The sequence below is a fragment of the Otolemur garnettii genome, unplaced genomic scaffold, assembly GCF_000181295.1.
Source record: "Otolemur garnettii isolate 467f Iridium unplaced genomic scaffold, OtoGar3 scaffold00030, whole genome shotgun sequence".
Classification (NCBI taxonomy): Eukaryota; Metazoa; Chordata; class Mammalia; order Primates; family Galagidae; genus Otolemur; species Otolemur garnettii.
Genome location: NW_003852425.1, coordinates 16,004,169 through 16,023,580, shown reverse-complemented (window position 1 = coordinate 16,023,580; position 19,412 = coordinate 16,004,169). Strand labels below are relative to the sequence as shown.

The 19,412-nt window shown below is 38.0% G+C and overlaps 1 protein-coding gene across 1 annotated transcript in view; it reads right to left on the bottom strand.

The window, feature by feature from the left end:
* SLCO4C1 (solute carrier organic anion transporter family member 4C1) overlaps nt 1-19,412 on the bottom strand; it is a 55,243-nt gene that overhangs the window by 9,586 nt on the left and 26,245 nt on the right. Inside the window, exons 3-9 of the mRNA XM_003788950.2 lie at nt 18,015-18,197; nt 15,031-15,127; nt 13,321-13,442; nt 11,224-11,342; nt 7,990-8,134; nt 7,395-7,590; nt 4,510-4,663 (exon numbers count right to left, since the gene is read on the bottom strand). Of these exons, the coding sequence (XP_003788998.1) occupies nt 4,510-4,663; nt 7,395-7,590; nt 7,990-8,134; nt 11,224-11,342; nt 13,321-13,442; nt 15,031-15,127; nt 18,015-18,197 (1,016 nt within the window). The remainder of the gene's footprint in view (nt 1-4,509; nt 4,664-7,394; nt 7,591-7,989; nt 8,135-11,223; nt 11,343-13,320; nt 13,443-15,030; nt 15,128-18,014; nt 18,198-19,412) is intronic.

The following is a 19,412-nucleotide window of genomic DNA, read 5'->3' as shown; positions in this document are numbered from 1 at the left end:
TCAAAGTATTAGTGGGGTACATATATTTTCAGTTACATGGAAATCTTTTGTGATGCTTGAGTCACAGCTGTAAGTTGCCCATAGCCAGTTAGTTCACTGCACCCATCAGGTAGGTTTTTGCCCATGCCTCCTCCTCCCCCATCACTCCTGCTTGATCACCATTAAGTTTTACATCCTCTGCACGTGGGGTGCTCATCAGTTAGTTCTAGTTTAATAGCGAATAGATGTGGTGTTTGTTTTTCCATTCTTAAAATACTATGTCCATCACTTATGATAACAGTCTCTATATAAATCTTTGCAAAGACAATAACAGTCTCTATATAATTCATTCTGTCATATGGCTGAGTAGTACTCTATAGTATACAGATGCCACATTTGATTAACCTATTCATGAACTGATGGGCACTTTGGTTGATTCCACATCTTTGCAATTGTGAATTACAGTGCAATAAACATTCAAGTGCAGGTGTCTTTTTGATAAAATGACTCCTTTTCCTTTGGACACATACCCAATAGTGATATTTCTGGATCAAATGGTAGGTCTCCTTTTAGTCCTTCAAGGCATCTCCAGACTGTTCTCCATAGAAGTTGCACTAATTTGCATTCCCACCGGCAGTGTAGAAGAGTTGCATTTTTATCTGCATTCACACCAGCTGGTGTTTTTAGACCTTTTAATAAAAGCCATTCTAAGAGCAGCAAGGAGATACCTCACTGTGGTTTTAATTTACATTTCCCTGATGATTAGTGACATTGAGTCTTTTTTCATGTTTGTTGGCCGTTTGTCTATCTTCTCTTGAAAAGTTTCTGTTCATGTCTTTTGCCCACTTTTTAATAGGGTTGTTTTTTTCTTGCTTATTAGTTTGAGTTCCTTATAGATTCTGTATATTAGCCCTTTATCAGATATATAGCTTCTTCTATATATTTTCTCCTATTCCATAGACTGTCTGCTTGCTATTTTTTTTTCACAGCTATTTCCTTAGCTCTGTAGTAGGTTTTTGGTTTAATCAAATCCCATTTATTTCTGCTGTTGCTGAAATTGCCATTGGATCTTAGTCATAAATTCTTTGTCTAGGCTCATATCTAGAGATTTTTTTCTACATTTTCCTCTAGAATTCCTATGGTTTCATGTCTCATGGGTAAGTCTTTTAGTCAACTTGAGTTAATTTTTATAAGTGGTGAATGGTTGGAGTCTATCCAGTTTTCCCAGAACCATTTATGGAATAGGGCTTCATTTTCCCTGTATGCACTGTGGTATGTTTTGTCAAAGATCAGCTGGCCACAGGTTTTATATCTGTGTTCTCTACTTTGTTCCACTGGTCTATAACTCTATTCCTGTACCTCTGTACCAATACCATACATGTTTGGGTTACTATAGCTTGTAGTATAGTTTGAAGTCTGGTACTGCAATATCTCCTGATTTGTTCCTTTTGCTTAAGATTATTCTAGATACTTGGGCTCTTTTCTGGTCCCAAATGAAGCATGGAATTATGACATTGATATTTTGATGGGGTTTCAGTGGATCTGTAAATCACTTTGGTGATGTGGACATTTTAACAATGTTGATTCTGCCCACCCATGAGCACAATGATCTTTCCATTTGTTTGTGTTTCCTCAATTTCTTTCCTCAATGTTTGCAGTTCTCCCTGTAGAGCTCTTTCAGCTCTTTGGTTAAATATATTCCTAGGTATTTTGTTTTCTTTGTAGCTATTGTGAATAGTACTGAGCCTTCAATTTGAATCTTAGATTGTTAACTGTAATTTTCTGAATTTTTTAATTTGTTTGACCAAAAGCAAACTGTATCCTTCTAAAAATATGTTTATGACAATTAAAAAATAAAAGTTGGTACCTCATTATCCTTAAAGTGATATTATATATAAATAATATATTAAATATTCTACATATATGCATAGAGATGCATATATATTAATAATATGAAATGTTAGAAAGTAACATGATTTAAAAATGATAACTATTACCTTTGTGGAAAAATATTTCAGTTACTTAAAAAGTTTATTAGGCATGCCTTATTTCATGAAGGCATTTTACATCTCAACTCCATGCTTACTGTAAATCTTTTTATACATTTAAGATCTCAATAAAATCAGAGCAGAGCCAGAGAGATCAAAGAGAAGTGGTAATTTCAGTATTACAAAGGTGAGAAACAAACATTTGGCATAAAGCAATTCCAAGACCACTGGCACTGATCCAGGAAAACCAAATACACAGACAGCACCTCCAAAATTGACTAAGATATTCCACAACCACGTATATCAAATAACGAAGTAATTCAACTTTTAAAAATCTTATAAAGAGGAACCTAGAATAGTATTTTTTACCTTGATGAAACATTACAACTCTCTTACATAAAGAAGTATATATTTGCCTGTAATATAACTGCTAGTCAAAATCTGTTTTTATAATTTGGGTTACCAGTGTGAAATGTAACTAATATTATATTACTGTGAACAAATGTTCACAGGTGTTTATTACATTAATAGAAAAATATTTTACCTATCTGAAATAGTCCACAAGAAAAAAAATCTTGTGCATTAATTATGATATAAATTGGTTGGACATATCAAAAAACAGACAAATAGAAAATTCTGAAGTCAACATAATCTGCTCTTCTCAACCAATCCTTGAAGACAATTTTCTGTGTGAGATGGCAATTTTCTAAGTATTTGGTGAAAATGTAAATATTAAATTAACCATATCAAAATAATTAATACCATTTCAAGTATACTTATGTCAATAAAAGCTTAATAATAACTCCTTACCATAATCTTCTAATCAAACTTAGTTAATAACATTTGTTAATCCTATTTATATACCACAAATTAGCTATTTATTCACTTCTCAAAGAAATAATTATCTACCAGGTAGCTCTGATTCTAGGATATTTACCATGCTTACTGGTGGAATTTGATTCCTTACAACTCACACAAGCTCCTATTTTCTCAAGGTATGTTGAAAATAAAGCCATCCCAGATGCCCACGGGTTTGAAAGTTTGGAGATTAAAATTATAAAAATCTTCCTGAAGTCTTTTATAAAGTTTCAACAGGTCCTTTATAATAACAACCTGATTAGTTTTACTACAAAGATTAAATCATGCATGGTCTTCTACAATTTTTCATAAATATTTTTATAACATTTTTTCAATGTTTGTTAGGTAATTATTTAAAAACATATAGAATATTAGGTGGAGCCTGTAGCTCAGTCAGTAGGGCACCAGCCACATACACAGAGGCTGGCAGGTTCAAACCTGGCCTGGGCCAGCTAAAACAACAATGACAACTGCAACAAAAGAATAGCCAAGTGTTGTGGTGGGCACCTGTAGTCCCAGCTACTTGGGAGACTGAGGCAAGAGAATCGCTTAAGCCCAAGAGTTTGGGGTTGCTGTGAGCTGTGACGCCACTTCACTGTACCAAGGGTGACAGTTTAAGACTCTGTCCCAAAAAAAAAATAAAATATATATATATACTAGGTAATATGAAAAACAATCTTACCATCTTCAATTTATCTTTATATGGGAATTTATATCTTTAAAAGGAATGTCATTCACTATCCCATATTTCGAATATTTAAGATTGTCTTACACATGTAACTCTTACATATTTTATTCACGTGTTCTTTTTAAGTTATCACATTACCTATTGATGCTTAATATACTGTATACCACTCGTGATCTAAATATTAGTTATTCCCAAGTCTCTCCAATTTAACTACGATGAAATCTTTAGATTATAGGCGTAATACAATAAAACTCTAATTCTTTTACACTACTTACATTAAATAAAATAACATCTAGATAAACAGATGTGCATTCTGATTCAGTAAAGTAAATTTCTATTTGAGAATGAACTTATTTGGACCTTTTAAAATGTATCTGTGGTACGTCAAGTAAAATACTTATGACTTTCAATCGTATATGCTGTATCTAGACAAAAACAGGTGACGTTCTTTGCCTTCAGGATCTTAAGGTGCAGTTGGGAAAGACCGTATACAGCTGATTCGTGAATAACGTCGGTTTGAACTGCCAGGTCCACTTATACAGAGATTTACACGTGTGAAACCACGTGTGAAACGCACATTTAAAGAGGCCCAACCCTTTGATATACATGAGTGGTGGGCCATGGGTTCTGCAGTGCCTATTGTGGAACTTGAGTATGGGGGATCTGGGTGGGGTGGGGGTCCTGGCCCAACTCTCATGTACACTGAGGGACAGCTGTAACACTATAAAAAGGTAAATGATATTTCACTACTGCAACAGAAGTGATGGTGCTAAGATGTACCCGAGTAACTGCCAAGTTGACTTGAGCGATGAGCACATGAAGTGTGAAGGAAGAAGACCCTTTTTTAGCTGGAGATTCTGGGGGCCACTCAGTGGAAGAGATTGGGCAGGAAGAAAAGAAAAGGCATCGCATAACCCAGCAGAGGGGTCAAGATGGACACTCGTGAGTACACAAACATGGTGCCTCATTAGCGGTAGGAGAGCAGACATAAGTTACCTTTGGTTTCTTTTCTGAAACTGAGTTTAAACAACCTGCAAAGCAGGGAGAAAAATACTGGACTCCGTCTTCTCCGCAGAGAGGATAATAATACGAGCGCAGACAGCTGCAATTGGCATTACAAGGGGCTGTCAAACTCCCCAGTTCTCCTGTCCTGTAAATAAGAACGGAAAGAAGGTGGATTATCTACGTCCTAGGTTTCAATGCTCCTGAGGCTCAGAAGCATTGTTGTATTTTGCCATTCAATAATTTATTCACTCCCTCAACGCTTCTATTATTTATTCACTCCCTCAACGCTTCTATTATGTACAGTGTATATAGGAGAAACTTCATAAAACAAGTAAAATTTCTGCCTTTGGACATAAAACTTAAGTTCTCATGGAGGAGAGGCAGTAAGAACAATAGTTACATAACACAGTGCCTGTCCCTAACAAGATAGATGAGCTGGACCGAGTGAAGAAAGCAGGTTTCTCATTTGATGTCAGACAACTCCTTCACGTGGGGAGCTGGTTCTGTGGACTGTGGAATATGAGGCAGCGTCTCAGGCCTCTGCCCACCACATGCCAGTAGCACTCTCCTTAACTATGGCAGCCACAATACCTCAAGGTACTACCCAGTTATTTTAGACTTGGAAGGCTTAGTTCATGTTGTTGAACATCTTGATCTTAATTGAAGGCAAAACCAAGACCCAGAAAGTAAGTTACTGTTTTTCCCCTGCCAAGTATGAGGGAGGAAGGAAGAAATCCCTGCCTTGATGCCAGGCCATGTTGTTTCTGCCTCTTATGAGGAAAGAGCGTCTTTCCTAATAAGGAACTTCCCTAAGCCCGCACGTACTCATTCACTCAAACAGCACACACTGAGCAAGTGCTCGGCCCCATGACCCATGACTGTAATGTAAAGCTAAGTGGGGCAGCCTCTGTCTCAGAGGTCACAGTCTGGAAGTAGAGATGGACACAGACAATTCACCACTAACGTGCTAAGTGTGGCTACCGGTGTCTGCAAAGTGCATCTTAGAAGCACCAGGGGAGGACACCCAGCAGGAGCTGAAGTTTGGAAAGGAGGGGTTGGAGGAAGGACAGCAGCAGAAGAGTCTGAAAGGCTGAGGAAGGGTGAGCCCAGCTAGTGGGGTGGGGGAAGGACACTCCACAAAAAGCCAGTACAAAGGCACAGACTTGGGAAGCCACCGCCTCCATGGAGAAGTGTGATGACGTCTGAGCAGAGGGAGATGGGAAGTGGGGCTGCGAAGGAGGCAGGCCCAGATTCCTGAGGGCCTCCTGGGTCTCCTTCAAAACAGTGAGTTTTAACTCATTACTGACAAAAGGTAATTATTAAAGCTTTTTTAGACTGGAAAGTGACATCATCGGAAGTTTGTGGTAAAGAAAAATCCTAGGACTAGTAGAAAGTATGAATTTAAAGGACCCAGAGAATGGTGCAGAGATGGTGCAGAGAAGTGAAACAGAAGACTGCGTGATCACAGCAAACAGGGTGAAGAAGCTCTGAGTGTATTCACAGAATCAGAGAGATTTGGTGACTGACCAATGAGTGATCATGACTCTCTCTGTTAAGGGCAGCAGTGTTGCAGGCAACTCCTGCTATCTAACTTGGTGTTTAGGTAGACAAGAAGACCCAGTTTTGGAGAAGATGTGATGAATCTGGACTTATGTATACGGAGATTAAGAATCTCAGATTTGGTGAGGAATCTGGCCTGGACCCACCCTAACATTTATTTTCATATAAATGTAGCTGATAAAACCTGCCACACAGAGTGCACGGGAGAAGAGCACAGGGGCCCTGGGGTCTACTAATTTAAAACACGGAGAACCCCACTTATGTGCTAGACAACTCGAGTTGGCAGAAATATATCTAAATGTGAACGAAAAAAGAAGATGAAACCAGAGCTAAAGAAGGGCGGGGCCTGGCACAGAGAAGGAAGCAAGCCTGGGAACTAACTCTTCTGCACACGGGGGGGTAGGTGAAATTCATCACGACAGAGACACCAAAACCAAAGGCAACGAAAACAAAAATGTGAGACTACAAACTAATACAACCTTCTTGACTATGAAGAATCCTCAAAGAACTCAAATTAGACCTCTCGTTTGATCCTGCAATCCCATTACTGCATTCCATATACCCAGAAGAAAAAAAAATCCTTTCACCATAAGGACATTTGCCCTAGACTGTTTATCGTAACTCAACTTAAAGTCACCAAAACGTGGAATCAACCTAAATGCCCACCAACCCAGGAATGGATTAACAAGCTGTGGTATATGTACACCATTGAATACCATGCAGTCATTAAAAGAGATGGAGACTTTACATATTTTGTATTAACCTAGATGGTGGTGAAACACATTAAAAGCATCACAAGAATGGAGAAGCAAGAATCCAATGTACTCAATTGTAATGTGAAGTCTGTAGATCAGGCATCCTCAAAATACGGCCCACGGGCCACATGCAGCCCACCTAGGACATTTATTGGGCCTGTCAGGTTATTTTGCTGCTACTGCCTGTCCTGCTTAGCAGCCAACTGGTCACAGGGCCCGCAGTCCGGCCCTCCAATGGGACAGTGAAGTGGCCCCCTGTTTAAAAAGTTTGAGGACCCCTGCTGTACATAATCTAATACAAGATGGGGGGGTAGGGCAATGAGCAAGTGGGGAGAGTGGAGGAGAAAGGGGCACGAGGGGTTAGGGTGTATGGCACACCTCTTGGGGATGGGAGACATTTATAAGAGGGAATTCATCTAACTAATGCAATCAGCATAACCTAATTCTTTGTACCCTCAATGAACCTGAAACAATACAAGAAAAAGAAAGCATATATACTTGGGAAATGCATGTATCATTAATTATTTTGATATTAATACCAAAGTATTGAAATATATTTACCCGTTATATGATTCTGACACACCAGCAAATGGCTCATTTTCACAGTAGGCATAAATAAATACAAAACTCAGCAGAAATGCAACTCCAGATGAGAACAGTGCAAACTTCATTGTATTTTTACATGCCAGTTTGAATTTTGAAACGAAGAAACCACCTAAAATCTGCCCAAGAGCAGCTCCAGGAATTAAAACAGCCCCTAATGAGAAGGAGGATGCAGTGAGAACACGCACACGCTCAGCGGCTCATAATACGTTTGGAAACATCAAAAAAAGCACCAGGATGGCTTTCACATATAAAGAATTCATCTGACATAGAATCATATGTATAAATGACTTAATGATCCTACTAAGTGAGGAATTATTAAAATTAATGTACTGAACGTTAACAGTAAGACATATTCTCTCAGCCTTACATATGCCCTTTGTCTCAAGTTCATACATTAGATGACCTCATGTCTGAAAATCAGTAACTTTTACCAAAATCAGTATTAAATTTAAATTTCAATGAGTGCGGCATCCCAATTTATATACTATGCAATAAATAATGTACCTAGGTAAAATTATTAGATTAAATTAGAACAAATAAAATATTTTACCTCCAAGGGTGGCTGCAAAGCTGGATGTCAACCCAAATTGATTTTCTATAAATTTTGGTAAAAATGTAGCAAATCCAGTAGTAACTAATGCTTCTGAAGAACTTGATAAAACTAAACATACAAAGACAGTATTCTTCATCAAATTCTAAAACAAACAAAAAAAATACAGTGCACTAAATGAATGTGATTGTATCACAAGGGAAGGATGAGAATGGTGGCATGATGAAATGGCAGAAGTTTTAATAAATACAACGTAATCATCTGTAAAATGGCATCTTTCCCTCCAGAACAAAAATATAATGATAAATAATTAATAGATTTAAACATAAAAAATGATGGGAACTCTGCATATCTGAAGCACCTCTTGGTTGACACATGACTGTTCAATACAGTACTTATGACTTTTTCACATTCCAGGGATCATGGAGAGACAGTTAAAGTCTTCTTGGGAAAAAGTCCTTTCCCAAGTCTTACTGTAGATATCCACACTACAAATTTACCCCTGATTTGATCACTTCATTGTTTGAGTTCCTATGTCCAGTGAACAAAGAACCTATGTCAGCACAGATAAGAGTGATTTCTAAGCACCCAACTCATAGTATTGCTCGATGATTAAAGGACCAGCAACTTAGCCAGATACAGGCTTACGCAACTTTAATAGGAGTCTATACTTTTAGACCTCTCAGACTCTTACCTACCTACAGATAATATAGAGATTAATTGTTTTAACATATTTAACCACAAAATGAAAACCAAATTATAGTTCTGAAATATTAAATGCAAAAAAATGTTTCAGAAAACTAAGCAAAACACACATGCAGAGGTTACAAATGGATGAGAAAAGGGATTCAGAAGTCAAAGCCAGATAACTAGTAACATAAGGATAACAAGAGGGACAAAAGGAGAGAAGTACCTGGATGAAGACATGCCACAGTTTAAAGCAGTAGTAGTAGTATTTTATTAGTAGTAGTAGTAATAATAGTAGTAATAGTGTTAATAGTGATGGTAGCACTAGCAGTAATAGTAGTAGTAATACCAGTATTTTATTAGTAGTAGAGAAGTGGTAGTGTTAATAGTAGTAGTGTTAGTAGCACTAGTAGTACTAGTAGTAACAATATTAGTAATAGCAGTATTTATTAGTGGTGGGAGTAGTAGTACTAATAGTGCTAGTACTAACAGCGGTAGTAACGTAGTACTAGTAGTGCTAGTAGTAACAGTAGTGGTAATAGTAGTAATAGTAGTAGTCATGGTGATGATAGTACTAGCAACACTAGTAGCAATGGTAGTGGTAATAGTATCACTAGCAGTAATGTTAGTAGTACTAACAGTAATAGTATTAGTAGTAGTAGTGATGGCAGCACTAGTAGTACTAGTAGTAATAGTAATAGTAGTATTTATTAGTGGTGCAAGTAGGGCTACTAGTACTAGCAGTAATAGTAGTAGTAGTGATGTAGTACTAGTAGTGCTAGCATTGTAATAGTAGCACTAGCAGTGATGAAAATAGTACTATTGGTAATAGTTGTAGTAATGATGGTGGTAATAGTGGTAATACTATTAATATTAATAGTTGTGATGGTAGTACTAGTAGCAATAGTAACAGCAATAGTAGCACTAGTATTAATGAAAGTGGTACTAGTAGTAATAGTAGTAGTACTAGTAGTACTAGTAGTAATGGTTGTAGCAGTAGTAGTAATGAAAGTTGTACTAGTAGTGATATCAGTACTGGTAGTAATAGTATCAGTATTTTTAGTAGTGGTAGAAGTAGAAGAAGAAAATTATTAAGTCTCCAGATTGGAAAAGATAATAGATTCCTAGGAAGACTTAATGTAAAAAGACATACTTAGGCATAACTATGTAAATTTCCTGAAATCAAAGATACATGAAAAATAAACTTACAGAACACTCGCACTTGTCAGAAAAATGCTACCATGAAAGTTCTCAAATGCAACACACTTAAATAGAATAGAGTAAATAATACCCACAGACCACAGGAAGAATTACAGGGGAAGAATCTAAAAGTACTGATCTCATCAGAAATATCATTGGTATATTAGAGGATCTTTATGTGGTTTCCTATCCAAGGGAAACCAGCAATAAAATCCTGTCTCCATAGAGACCTGAATACAAGAGAGATATCCGAGCAGAAGGCCACAAGGATTAAAAAAAACAATGGTGAGCAACAACTCTTGATAGTAATATAAACTGACATTTATAAAATAAAATAAATGGAAAGATATCAAATAGAACGAACTTACTATAAGGGAAAATAATAGTAGTTGGAATTAAAACTTAAGAACAATCTCAGCAAAAGACAATAATGTTCCTGTATGTGGGCAGAGGTGAAAGGTGGGCTGAGTGGACAAGTGGAAACAGTTTAAGGCTTTCATTTGACAAGAGCCCCAAAAAAGCAAGAAGAAACCAATAACTTCATGTCTTGTAAAAATAAAATCAGAAACTCCCATATGTACAAAGAGTTTATGATGCTGACCAGAAAGAACATTCTCCTGCGTATAATCAAATACAATAAAACACTCATTTCTTAGCTTCCAACCAAGTTACCATGGACCACTACTTATTTTTTTGGTTTGTTTTTGGCTTTTGAGACACTCTCAAGCTGTCACCCTAGGTAGAGTGCCGTAGCATCATAGCTCACAACAACCTTCAACTCTTGGGCTCAACCAATCCTCTTGCCTCTGTTTTTCTATTTTTAGTAGAGACAGGGTGCCACTTTTTTGCTCAGGATGGTCTTGAACTTGTGAGCTCAAGCGATCTACCCACCTCAGTCTTCCAGAGTGACCACTACTTTTTTCAAAAAGGAAAAGTGTCAGTTTGTCACTTTAAAACCTATATTAACAATTCAGTAATCACTGATCAGTCCATCACCTCAGGGAAACATGGAATAATGGGCGGTGGTGCTCGTGAGAAGCCACTGGACGTTCATATCACCAATGAGATACTTCACAGTCTTTCAATCATTCTCTGGACTAATTTTCATTTGCCTAAAGGACAATAAAACTAAATCTGCAGAATAGTTTATAAGGGCTAGAACTGCAGCAAATAAGCAAACAAGAATGTATTAGGAAAAGGTTTGTAAGTGTCTCATTACGAGTGTGTATACATTGCAAGTGGGGTTTTTAATGTGTGTATGTAATAAATACACAAATATATATGCACATGGGACTTGTGCATGTGTGTGTGTCAGAGACACAGAGAGAAAAAAAGTCTTATTTTTACCTTCAGTGCAGCCGGAAAATCTTTAATACTTTTTCCAAATTTCTCGTCTGTATGATGCAAGGATACACTCTTATTCTGATGAGCTTGGGAAATTTTTCCAGCTTGAATTTTTGCTGTACCTAAAAACGGTAGTAAATGCACATTCTCTATCACTGCATTCTTCATTTTCAATAAAATGTTCACTTTTTAACTGACACGCAGTTCCACAAGTACATAAATTCCATAACAGAAGAGGCCAGTTCCTCTCCTTTCAACACAATTGTGCAGATACGTAGGTAACCAGGCTGTTCTAAGGCCTCGTATTCACTACCACTCAGGAAGTGCCAACCAGTCTCAACCTGAAAATGAGACAATTCTACTCTAATCTCATAATGGTGCTTTTCATTTATAAGCTCTTAAATTTTGCCTTCCTTCCAAATGGTTCTCTTTCTATATTTAAGGGCTTTTTCCTTTACTCTTTCTAACATGCTTAGCAGATGAAATTTTACCATCTGTTACCAGGTCCCTTTGATTTTTAATGGTGGTATTGCGAATAAATCTAAGAAAACAGCCAATATGTGAAATTATAAATTGAATGGCCCAGAAAAACCAATAAAAAACAAAATCAAGTCCACCTACTTATAGTCTGACTTTTCTTTTGCTAATTTCAAAAAGGTACTCATCTAACCTGTTGCAAATAAAGTAAACAACTAAGCCCTTCAACTTAAAGATAAATACTTAATACAGATATGGATTCAACTTCACACTTACACAGAAGCAAGATCTCGGTGGGAAAAAAATATATTCATTTCTATTAGCCCTTTCTTTTTGGAAAGAATGTCTGGTATTTTAATATGGCAAACAATGAGTGCACTACAGCACAACTTTGGCAATAAGTGAAAAACATAAGCACTTGTACTTTCAACTATCAATAATTAACATGAATGCCCAAGCATATTGAAATTAGTGATGACCTGAATACAACCTAATAGTTGGGCTGGGTACAGTGGTCATGACTGTAATATCAGCACTTTGGGAGGCCAAGGCAAGAGGATCATTTGAGGCCAGGAGTTCATGACCAGCCTGGGCAACATAGCAAGACCCCAGCTCTACAAAAAATTTTACTTTTTATTTTTTTAATTTGTTTTTTAGATCAAATTAATATGAGGGTACACATTTTTAGGTTACACTGTTCTCACTTTCAGGGGAAAGTTCCGTTTGTAAAAGAGCTCCCCACCTAGGGGGCGTGTTACACATTCTCACAGTGTGCACATGAGGTGAGATCCCGCCTCACACCCTCCCTTCTTCTGACAATCGTCCTCCCCCTCCCCCTTCCTGCTTCCTTCCACCCCCATACTAGACTATATTTGTGTTTCATTATTCTTATGAGCATGTAATTGTTTATATATTGATTTCCTATTAGTATGGAATACAATAGATATTTATTTTTCCATTCTTGTGATATTTTACTAAAAAGAATGTATTTTAACGCCATCTAGGCAAATGTTAAAGGTGTATAAGTATCTACCCAGAAGAACAAAAACCATTTTACCCCAAAGGTATCTGCACCCAAATATTTACTGTTGTTCAGTCCATAATTGCCAAGTTGTAGAAACAACCTAAGTACCCATCAACCCATGAATGGATCAACTAACTGTGGGATATTTCTACAAAAATTTTTTAAAAATTAGCCAGGGATGGTGATGTGTGCCTGTCATCCCAGCTGCTGAGGCAGGAGAATCACCTGAGCCCAGAAGTTCAAGATTATAGTGAGTTATAGTCACATCACTGCACTCCAAGTGTCCTCTATGACAGAAACCCTATCTCTGAAAAAAAAAGGAGGTAGTGCATCTTGTATCCCATAAAGCTGGATTCCCAGTGAAACCAAGGAAACACATTATCAAGCAAGGTAAGAGGTAAATACACACACAGTTTTATCAATTATTAATTGGAAATATAGGAATATTAAGATTGCTACCCAATATTTCCTAAAACAAAGATAGATATTCAAAAGTTTGCATAAAACACACAGGGAGGAGCTATGGTTTTCATCAATCATATAGAAAACAACACTTAGAAGTAAAATAAAATCCTCCTATTTAAAGAAAGCATGTTTACCTGGTATATGTTTTGGAAAGCAAGAAAAAGGTATTATCAAAGACCAAGCGAAGATCCAAGATAAAAGAAACCCAATCCACCAAGCTCCCAGCCACCGGGGATCATCCTCAGAGACGTCAGGGCTACAAGACAGAAAAACAGGAGGTAAAGGTGACTCTATTTTATTAATTAAAACTCAGGTATCATAATCACATACTTAGAATGAATATAGTACCACGTTATTATAATATCCAAAATGTTAATGCAGCACTGTGACAAATCAGAAAATCAGCAGCAGATATAAATGAGGTGTAAGAATAGTGGTTATAAAGTATTTTAAAATGACAAATGTGACATAAAAGTGTAAAATATTTAATAGTAAATATTAGTATGATAAGTATTTGAAAGGATACATAGAATTCCTGACCAGTCTTTAAGTTTAGGTGAATTTTCTCCTCCGGTGTTTTAAATTAAATACATCTCTTATAAGAAACTGTGAGTCAGTATAAGTTGGTTTCATAGAAGTACTGAGTACATTGGATACGTTTTCCTCCATTCTTGAGACACTTTACTCAGGTTCAATGTAACCACGTTAGATTGTATAGAAAAAAATCAGCACATTGTACCCACATATGCATGAGTATATTCATGATCTATGTATATTTGACTTAATAAAATAAAATTTAAAAAAAATTAAATACATCTCACAGAAAACACTGATCTATGTTAAAAGCTTGTATGTTGGGCTTCAGTGGTGGCATTTCCTAAAATGTAAAATTATTCCTAGACTGATTTATCAACAATTTTTTATAATGATTTTCATATTTTAATATCAATAAGCCGTTTCAGAAAACACACCACTCCTACAACTTCTGTAACTTTTTATTGAAATGGAAATGTCATTTTGTGTAATTCTCTCTCTCTCTCTTCCAGAGCTTCTCCCACACACCTGTTTATAGTCTCTAAGATTAACCAGTCACATGCCCATGACCACATCTTCTTAGTCTCTGCTCATGGCCATACAAAGAATTGGGTGGTATTTTTCCCAGTGGCACAATGAGCAAATATGGCCTCACCAAAGGCCACTAAATTCTCTATTCAGGAAAAAGAAAAGGTAACTAGTACTGAAGGGGGGGATTTGGGAGTCAAAAAAATATACTCATGTCTTGGCCATTTAGTGGTCAGTGCACATCAAACTACTTTATGGGTTTATTGAAAGAATTAAATAAGATAGTTTGTGAAATAGTTAACACACACCAAAAACAGATGTAGAGAATGTACTACAGGATAAATAACTATTACTATTATCGTTCTTCCTTGTTAGATAAAGTCACATAACTGTGATCTCTCTGACATTATCAGAGCTACTGAGGAACTTACTCTGAGAATCACAGACTTCTGAGACTCTTCAGGCTCTTTGCCCCCAAATAGATCTCTGGAAAACATAAGAGTCCTACTATGTGTTTTTAAAAAATTTCATCAAGGGACTCTATAAAAATATCCTTATTTATTATTAAGTACACTACTACATAAGAGATGGCATGGCATCGATCCCTGGGGCAAGGTGGCCAAAATAAGATCATTTATAAAAATCATTTGTATTTGGTTTTGTTTGTCGTAAAAAATCCCTCATGCCATACTAAGGAAGTACTGTTAAAAAATTGTTTCCATGACATTAGCATTATTAAAATAAAATACAATTAAATAAAGGAAAAATAGTTACTGCCTTGCCTGTGTCCCATAGCGACATCAATGTACAAGGTGAGCAGTTGTCCTCCCAGCACGTAGCCGATAGCAGGACCCAAGATGGACATGGAGTAGCCGATCCCTGGAGAGGAGCAGAGACCCTGAGCACAGTCACGTGTGCAGCTTTGCCTTGCAAGGCTGACAACAGCCAACAACAAAACACGTCTTATCATGGAACAATCTAAGTGAATAGACACACCAAGTTACACGTATCTTCACTAAAGATACACCATTTGAACGGCATCCTTTAGTCAATGGTCAAGACAACAAAACCCAAAATATACGACTTGATGTAAAGGCTGTTTGAGTGTCACAGTGATTACAATAAAACCACGAGTAATAAATACACAGAAGTTCTGTGAGCTGGTGGCAGGGTGGTACACATACTGTTCCTTTTACTGAGAACAATGATTATACTATTTACAACATCGTGAAGAAAACAACACAAAACAAAAGCTTCCGCAGGTCTGCCAACTGAGCAAGTGTTCTTTGTTTTGCCCTCTAGAAGCCGACCTCAAAACCTGGATCTTCTGAGAAGTCTGTTTCTGGGATACAAACCATTAGGTTAAAATTCTTGTTCCCCCCAGTTTTGACATGCAGCAGAATTAAAAAGCCTATTTCTAGCTGTCAGAAATGTAAAACTTTGCCGTATGTGCTTTTGAATTTTTATAGAACAAAATTATTTATCGGTTGTTTTCACCAATCATATCTTTTTACTGTGGATATTGTTTTTCCCTTTAAGCTTTTAAGTATTTTGGGATGCCAGCTGGGTATGATTTCACTATTCTTTCCTTTAATTTTAGCTGGCACATAATAATTGTCCACCTTTATTCAAATGTTTATAGAACATCCAAAATCCTTCTTTTCTAGCCTTTTGATGTCATAAATTTTTGCTTTTTCATGGTTCTTATGTCGCTACATTGTTATCTGCGCAACTCGAGTAACAGCCATCCTTCCAGTTTTACTAAGTAGCTGTCACAGGGAGAGACTTATCCTGTCCATGTACCCACACAGCTGGCTGGCTATGGGTTGTGCTTTGGTTCCAGGTGGGACTACAGGGTGGTCTCCATAGGAGTATTTCCACTGCAATCAAAGCAGCAGTGTCTGTGAGTCCTCTGGTGGCTCAAGCTACAGCTGTTTCAGGAGGCTGTGTCAGAGCAGTGATTAGGAGGGACACCCAGGGTGAGCCAGTTCTCAGGCCCCTGGGGACATATCTGGGCATTAGTGGTGATGGGTGGTTCCTGGGCTGCCAGCCCCGGCTCCCAGGCAGTTTGTGGGGGCATGCAGCTTCCCCACTGCTATAGAAGGTGAGTTTGAAAGGTGGCAGCAGCGTGTCCCAAGCGGGAAGGTCCTAGGCTTTCCAAGCACTGTGTGTGTGCCAGAGGTGGTGGAGGTGAGCTCCATGCAAGCCAGCTCTGGGCCAGGGTGGCACGTGCAGGTGCCAGTGATGGTGCTGCCCGTGGGTTTCCACAGGCCGATTCTCCGGTAAGGGTGTGTTTGTAGAGGCTGGCAGTAGAGGCCAGTGCATTGCCAGTGAAGCTGGTGGCAGGCCAGGTGCACTGGTCCTCTGGCCTCTGGGAAACAATGCAGACACAAAACAGCACTGGGGTTCGAGGGTGTGTGGCGGCTGTCAGCAGCAGCAGGCCCATGCAGGCAACTCCCTGGTGTGGGAGTGCGCGCTGTGGCTCCCCTGGCTGGAAGGGCAGCTCTCCCATATGCCCAGTGGTCTGTCCCATGGGACGCAGGGTGCTACGTGGTCCCAAGCACCTGAGACATAGCTGCACCTCTGGGTGAGACAGTGCTGAAACCTCAGCCTTGTGAGGGATGTGCAGGTGTCACCGGACCCCAGGGATGTGGAGATGTGAGGGCTGTGGGGGACTCCCAGCAGAATGTTACCTGGTGGTGGCTCCAACCTTGAAATGGTGCTTGGCTGAAGTAGCATGGGTCCCAGAGAGTGGGAGTGACCAGGGTGACTTCCCTCTCTGGAAGGATGCAGTTTTGGGGCCCAGGGCCTGTGAGGGTTGATGTGATCTCCTCTGGCTATGACCACAGGCATCTGTGGTGGGAGTGGACTTCTGGGGATGACCTGCTGATATTTCCTCCTGCCCTGGGGAGTCCTCTTGGCTCTGAGCAGCCAGCTGAGTGCGTCACTTCTCTCCACTGTCAGCCCAGTTCTCTGCATCTCAGAGTGTCTTCTAACTTCCTTGCTGAGTGAGTGTTCCGTCTTAGATGCTCCGTGCAGCATGCAGTTACCTGCTCTTTGTTTTGGTCCTTACTCAGGGAGGAGCAGAGCCCAGTGTGCCTGCCATCAATCATCCTAATGACATCTCCAGGAAAGGAACGTCTGTGAACACCAGCGTCCCAGTCAATTCCACCTTCTAGGTGTTTGTTAACTGCTGAGATTCTCATTCTCAAGACCAAAAGAACAGGAAACAGTAATTTATACCTTGAACAAAGTTTGTATCCATGGCAGGAATCACTGCGTTATTTCAAGTCTCTGAATAAAAGCTCATGCTAGGTGATCTGAAAACTTATAGGAACTTTTATTTACCTGCTGACTATCTTAATTTATATTGTAGCTGTATTTTCAATACTAAAAAACTAGGAGAAAAATTAATGTACAGAATGTATAAATAATCAAGCATAAACACATAAAGGATTTATGCAGAAAAAATTTGAGGATGAAAACCCGTAATAATCACCCAGAGCAGCGGGGCTCCATCCTGGCTCCTGTGGACGTCACCCTGCAGTCAGGCCATCTAGACAGAACTCTGCCTGGGTGGCTCTTCCCACCGAGATTACTGACTTTATACAGTGGGAAATAAGCAAGTGACTACAAGTAATGCTGCATTTATCTGATGGAAATACTTAGGACAACTTTACAACTGACTCTTTTACAGCCTATTTTATGCTTTATTTCAAAAATAAACAAGTAATCAGGCAAAAGGACGCTGAGGCTGTAAACTCACCTATGTAGAGAGAGGACTTGTGTGTGGGCACAGAGTCGTCAATGAAGGCTGTCCCCAGGGTGTAGAGAGGAGTCCCGCCCGTCCCCAGCAACAGTTGTCCCAAGATGAAGACGTACAAGTAGTTAGAAAGAGAAGAAGCTGAAGAGGTGCAGCCCGTACTGTTCCTCGTTCTTAAGCAGCTGTCTGTAGGAGGAAAGAAAATGAAGCCATGAACCTATAGAAATTTAGTTAACTGTTTAAACATACATCATACAAATCTATACTTGCTTAACATGACATTCTTCAATTATTTCTTCCATCACTTCATTTTGATCATATTTAATCTATTTAAATATAAACGTGTATTCATACACGCACATACGTATATGTACATATTACTGAAAAAATATATAAAATATTTCCATGTCAAAATTTGCAAAACATGAAATAAAAATGAGAAATATTTTGAATGTAAATTAATGAATTGTCAGGGAAGATAATCTAATCATAATTGAAGCAAGGGGTGCCAGAGGAAGAAATATTTCAGATTAAGAAAGAAAAGGCTGTCTTCTGCTTTTTTTCCAGATAAAAAGTATAGTATGACTATCATATTGAACTTATAATCAATGCCTTATGCATATTTTAAAAATAAATTTAGGTTGAAATATTTTAACCAAAATATAGCAATCCACCCTCTCTATATATAAATGTCTATATCAGTATGTATACAGATATGCACATGATTTTTTTTTTACTATAAAGAAGCAATATTAAAGTTACATCAGTTTTTTTTATAGCTCAAACTATTTTATTAAGTTTCCTCTTTCAAAGCAATCTTTAAGCCTATGCGATATTCATCTGAATATTATCCAAGAAAAAATGGTTACCTTTAAGATTTGATAAAAATATTTTTCTGAAAATCATATTCAAACTAAAGACTGGATATTTTAGCAAATTCATACTTTCTAAAGTCAGTTGATAATATTCATGAGCCAAGCTGTTTGTTGAAAATATCCTCAGTCCTTTCCTTTTGAAACTGGAGTAATACTCAACACCATGCATTATAACAGTGGCCTCAGCTAACTCTATTTTCACTTCTTTGATATTAGATCAAATATATCTCATTCCCTGGGAGATGAGATAAGCAAGGCTCTCAAAGCTCCAACCCTGAGCTTCTTTTTCATATAGTGGAAACTGAGAACTTAAGCTCATGGTCATCAAATTTATAAGATGCAAGTTTAGTGTAAAATATGTATTTGTACAGTTCAAATGTAAAACAAACTCTTTAATATTGTATCCACTTATGTTATAGAAGATTGATGAATTTTTTTTTTTTTTTTTTTTTTTTTTTTTTAGAGACAGAGTCTTACTCTGTTACCCTGGGTAGAGTGCCGTGGCCTCACAGCTCACAGCAACCTC